General features: G+C 36.7%; 1 protein-coding gene across 1 annotated transcript; it reads right to left on the reverse strand.

The window, feature by feature from the left end:
* Positions 1-1433: 1433 nt before the first annotated feature.
* LOC130467378 (uncharacterized) lies at positions 1434-2925 on the reverse strand (the record flags this gene model as incomplete). Its single annotated transcript, XM_056836015.1, is given in 4 exon segments — positions 1434-2015; positions 2017-2292; positions 2294-2413; positions 2416-2925. Coding segments are annotated over 4 exon segments (1014 nt in total), but the record flags the coding sequence as incomplete, so codon positions are not given.
* Positions 2926-6454: the final 3529 nt, after the last annotated feature.

Below are 6454 nucleotides of genomic sequence, written 5' to 3' on the forward strand. Positions count from 1 at the left end.
TACTAGAGATGCGGCTTACCCGTATCCTGCCTCTTGTATAGGAGCGGTGCGCGTCGCTGCGTCCTTGGCGGCTTCTCGCAGAGCTTAGAGAGTTTGGCCTGCTGATAGGGTAATCTTTTGTACTGTTTTTCTTTCTTGTATTTGTATTTGTACTGTTGCCTGAGTTGTATGCTTTGTAGGTGGTATGGCGTCCTTTTGCCAATGCAGTTGTACCTGCCTCAGCTGCTCGTGCCCAATTCCTGTTTGGGCGGCGGGTTTTGCTTCCAGGGCTGTACCGGCATATGTGGTATTTGGGGGAGCGAGTGTCCCTTCAGCACAGTTCAGGGGATAAACTTGTCCCCAAGGATCCGCCGGAATCAATGCTGGCGTTGGATGAAGAGTTGGCCCGGCTCTATGCGGAGGCTAGGGGCGAGGCTGTTTGCCGCTCTTGGAGGGAGTTTGTACACATGAAGGGGAGCTCTGACGACTTCCTGAGGAGGCTGGCTCCACCAGTACGCTTCGTGCTGCCGGTGAGCTTTTGAACCTTGTATTCTTGTATTCTTGCATTCTTGTATTCTTATATTCTTGTATTCTTGTATTGATTGCATGATTGTATGATGATATATGCGTTTTATATAGAGTTTTTACCCCCGTCCCTTAGTACTTTTTGATCTCAAATGAGCTCTTCGGAGCGATTTTGAGTACTAATGTGCTCCTTGTAGTGTGTTTGTAGTTTCAGGTCCATCATTGTAGGAATTAACATATTTTTGTGCATTTCCTACTGATTTGAATCAATACAAGAGATTATATACTTTGGAGAGCGGAAACATTGAGTTGGAAGAATTTTCATGCACAGCGAATATTATTATTGTTATTATTATTATTATTATTATTATTATCGTTATTGTTATTATTATTATTATTATTCTTATTCTTATTATTATTATTATCGTTATTGTTATTATTATTATTATTATTATTATTATTATTATTATTATTATTACTATTATTATTATTAATATTATTATTATTATATTATTATAATTATTATTGTTATTATTTTTGTTATTATAATTGTTATTGTTATTATTATTTTCATTATTATTATTGTATTATGTTTATTAATATTATTCATACTTTTATTATTATTATTATTATTATTATTATTATTATTATTATTATTCTTGTTATTATTATTATTATTGTATTGTTATTATTATCTTTATTATATTCTTGTTATTATTATTATTTTTATATTATTATAATTTTTTTTTATTATTCTTGTTATTATTATTATTATTGTTAGGCAAATTTGCTAAAAAGGACCTTTTATAACTCAAATTTTGCGAGAAAGGACCTTATATACTTTTTTTTGTGAAAACACACCTTAAAGTAATTTTTTTGCGAGGAAGGACCTAAGGGAAGTTTCCGGTATTGACTGAGCTTATCCGGCCATTGACTTGCACGTGAGCAGCACGTGTGACTTATGTTGGCTAAAGACATTGATTTTCCCCAGTCTTGAATTTTCAAACTTGATTTTATTTCGATTTTTTTTTCAACTTTAGGTTTTAAAGCTTAGAATTTTGGAGGAAAATTGGGTGTGATTAGAAAAATAAAGTCACACGCGCTTCTCACGTGCAAGTCAATGGCCGAAAAAGCTCAGTCAATGCCGGAAATTTCCTTTTGGTTGTCTTTCGCAAAAAAAAAAAAAATACATTAAGGTGTGATTTAAAAAAACAAAATTATATAAGGTCCTTTCTCGCAAAAAAAATTAACATTAAGGTGTGATTTCACAAAAAAAAATTATATAAGGTCCTTTCTCGCAAAATTTGGGTTATAAAAGATCCTTTTTAACAAATTTGCCTTATTGTTATTATTGTTGTTAATCTTCTTATTATTGTTAGTTAGTATTGTTATTATTATCATTATTATATTCTTGTTATTATTATTATTTTTATATTATTATAATTTTTTTTATTATTCTTGTAATTATTATTATTATTGTTATTATTGTTGTTAATCTTCTTATTATTGTTAGTTAGTATAGTTATTATTTCTATTATTATTGTTTTTATTATTACTGTTATTTTTATTGTTATCATTCTTATTATCGCTATTGTATTTGTTATTATTATTTTTATTATTATTGTTGTTATTATGGTTAATATTTTTATTATTTGCATAATTTTTTTTATTTTTTTTATTTTTATTGTTATTATTATTATTGTTATTGTTATTGTTCTTGTTATTATTATTATTACTATTATTATTATTATTATTATTATTGTTGTTAATCTTCTTATTATTGTTAGTTAGTATAGTTATTATTTCTATTATTATTGTTTTTATTATTACTGTTATTTTTATTGTTATCATTCTTATTATCGCTATTGTATTTGTTATTATTATTTTTATTATTTGTGTAATTTTTTTTTTATTATTATTGTAATTATTGTTATTGTTATTGTTATTATTATTATTATTGTTATTGTTATTGTTATTTTTATTGTTATTGTTATTGTTATTGTTATTGTTATTGTTATTATTATTATTGTTATTGTTATTGTTATCATTGTTATTATTATTATTATTGTTGTTATTATTATTATTATTGTTATTATTATTATTATTATTATTGTTATTATTATTATTGTTATTTTTATTATTATTATTATTGTTAATATTATCGTTATTGTTATTGTTATTGTTATTATTATTATTATTATTAATATTATTATCGTTATTATTATTATTTTTATTGTTATTATTATTGTTATTATTATTGTTATTGTTATTATTATTGTTATTGTTATTGTTATTATTATTATTATTATTATTATTATTATTATTATTATTATTATTATTATTATTGTTATTGTTATTATTATTATTATTATTTTTATTATTATTGTTATTATTATTATTATTATTATTGTTATTATTGTTATTATTAGTGTTATTATTATTATTATTATTGTTATTATTATTATTGTTATTGTTATTATTATTATTGTTTTTATTATTATTATTATTATTATTATTATTATTATTATTATTATTATTATTATTATTATTGTTATTATGATTATTATTATTATCGTTATTGTTATTATTATTATTGTTATTATTATAAGAAAACACCAAAACGTTACATGCTTAACAAGCTACAAAGATCAAGTGGACTACAAGAAGTTGGAGGGGAGCCGAGATACAATCTGGGCCCCCACTCCTCTAGCTATGGCGAACCCGATCCTGCTGAAAATGTGGGCAGCAGCCCGCGCCCCAATGTCTTGAGCCCTGGAGTACGCCTGGACCCGCTTCAGCAAAGAAACTGCCCCTTTCTCTAATTCCCCAAAAGAAGAGAAGGAAAAAGGAAAGAAACCGTAACCCAAAGCCCTACAACGTGCCGCATACTTATCCAGCTTCCGCTGCGCTGCAACCGCCACAACCCGACCCGGAACGAAGCCTGACAACCCAGATTGCGTCATAGGAGAAGACCCAGTCAAGTCAACACACACATCTAGACCGCCATCCCATGAATAAAGCAATATATCTGCAGGACGAAGAGCTCCATCACCCTCACTAGTCAGCCCAACATCAACCTCCTTGCGAGCAGAAATCCCCGACCGATAGCAAATATCCAAAAGGGTATCACGAACAACATTATGCCGATGTTTGATACCCACGATCCCAGCACAAGACACGGCATGATCCCCATAAATGTCCCCATCAAAAACTCGAGAGCAAGCAGAACACGACGCCGAATCAGAGAACAAAGGAATACCCAACCGATAGCAAAGAACCGAACGATAAGTCTTACCGTTCATAGTCTGGCCCAAACCTGAGATGGGGACTGCCCGCAACCAAGCTGAGGAGTGATCCCCCTGCTGTGATTTCCATAAGGCAACATGACGTGAAGATAAGGAGTAGGCGGATACCGCATCATCCGTAACCTTCGTGAAATATATGTCTGCCAATTTCTTCATGAGTGTGGGGGCAGCGATCTCACTAGGGCTACTCATAAGGTCGGTATCCACGGTCCTATTGAAAAGACCAAGAGCATCATCAAAGGCCGGTCCCCGACCATCAACACCTGAAAGCCGAAGAAGCGAATCCTGCAAACCAGAAGACTGCAAACGGGATGCAAGAAAAGCATAATACCGAACATCACCAGCTGAATAAACACCCAATCCTCCATAAGAATAAGGCAAGGTGGCAAGACGCCATTGCCAGTCACCGAACCCAGGTCCCGAAGCAGTCACGATACGCTCTAAAGAAGCCCGAAGAGCCACATCAAAGGATAATTGGGCCGCTTCGAAAAGATGAGGCGGACAAGTGCGCATAGCAAAGTAGAGTTTAGAGACTCCAGTACACGCACGAAGAAGCAACAACTCACACTGGGGATCATTAAGCTTAGCCACAGCATCCATCAACACAACAGTCTTCGACACACGCTGCGAAACCAACTCCTTACAAAAAGAGGAATCCGTACTGACTGGACCACCAAGCAACTTAACACCAAGCGCTGGACGAGCAATATCCGAAGGAAAGACACCCTCTAGACGACTACGTGGGTCCTCTGAGGGCCAGAAAACCTCTGTCTTCTCAACATTAACATGGAGACCTAAATGAGGACCCTCTTCCAAAATCAACTCCAAGACCTTTCCAACCACCAAAGTATCACCAACGATAGTGCCATCGTCCAAGTACCAAGCCTGAAGAGATAGATCAAAAGAGTCTCTGATTCGACACACCAGTGGATGTAGAACCAGAGAGAAAAGCAAAGGGCCGAGAGGATCCCCTTGCTGCACACCTTGACAAGACCACAAGGTATGCTCCCCATAGTACAGCCGTGCTGGAGAAGAGTAGCAGAATTCAACCCAACACGAAAGAGCAGGACAGTGTAGCCGAACCTCACGCAACAAAGCCGATCGATCAACTAAATTGAACGCATTCCAAAAATCCACCAATAACATAGAGAGGCCAACATCAGCCCCTCGAGCCTCAACCAAACGATTGACAGCATGGAGAATAGCCTCACCACCAGCTGGAACCCCAACACCAAACTGAAGCCCTCCGAAGTAGTTTCCTAAACGCGGGCCAATCAAAACAGCCCCGACCTTAGAAACAAGGCGCCTCCAAACAGTGCCCACAGCAATAGGCCGAATACCACCACCAGGCTTAACAAGCGGCGTAAGAGGAGCACTAGCAATATATCCTCCAAGCTCACCAGGACACTTTCCAGCAAGAAAGAGATTAACTACCTGAGTAATAGCATCCACCAACTCATCAGAAACAGCTACAGCAGCACCACCCAAGCAATCCAAAAGGTGTTGAGCACGCAAGCCATCTCTACCTCACGAAGTACCCCGCGGAAAGCCCCTAATCTGCTCCAACACAACAGCGGATGAAGCAGTAAGGTGATGATCAACAGGGATATCCGGTAAGGTAGGGACCGGAAAGGAAGGGTGTTTTTCTTGCAAATCAGCCAGAGTAGCACCACAGTAAGGAGCAAGGCCAGAGGACGAAAGAACTCTAACAGCAGCAGTGTAGTGACCGTCGGAAATCTTTCTCTTGCATTGCTTAATATTACGCTCCGCCAAATCCTGGTCTTCGTCAACATCCAATGGAGACACGCTAGCCAATGTGTCGATGACAAGCTGCTCAAAACCACCAGGCTCACCCCAAGAACGAATAGCAGAGGTGATACTCTCTTCCTGTCGCCGCCGCCTAACACCAGAGGAACACTCGCGATTACTTCGCGGAGAAAAAGTCGAGAGCACACAAAGAGGCAACACAAGCAACTGAACCCAACAAGCAATGTCATCTGGTCTGCAAATCACCTTATCAAGCGCCCCTTTTAGAACTCGCGAAAAACCCAAACGACATTTGGGAGGGATGGATTTCACAGAACGCAACCGCTTAGACAATAAAGTGTCTAGAAGAGCAACATCAAAAGAAAAATGATGTTCTCGAGGCGCATCAGAAGAAGACAGCTCGGCAGTAGGAGCTTGAGGCTTTTGAATACCGTAGAGAATAAAACGAATAATACCATCCCCAGAATTAGGTGGGTCCACAAAAACAGTACTAGAACCACTGCCATGTCGACACCTAGTACGATGAGTATGCGTCTTGAAACAATCTCCACACAGCCAAATTCCCATACGACGAAAAGTCACCTCAGCCGCAGAAAAAACCTGCAAATTGGTAGTAAGGGAATGACGGGTTACATCCCGCACACCAGAGCAACAATGACGATCCCGTAAGTGAGTGATCAGAGAACTCCTTACCATACCACGCCCACCTCCATCCTGGCACCCGCTAAGACCCACAAAAGGGCAATGAAACTTCTCCACGGAAGCCGCCATATCAAAGCACTTCAACCGTGGAAAGGTTATCCTAAATAAATAAGACAACCAAAGGAAATAGAGTACACAAAACCACTTCAATACCACAACAAGACAACACCAGAAAA

This window comes from Spinacia oleracea, chromosome 1 (genome assembly GCF_020520425.1).
Source record: "Spinacia oleracea cultivar Varoflay chromosome 1, BTI_SOV_V1, whole genome shotgun sequence".
Classification (NCBI taxonomy): Eukaryota; Viridiplantae; Streptophyta; class Magnoliopsida; order Caryophyllales; family Amaranthaceae; genus Spinacia; species Spinacia oleracea.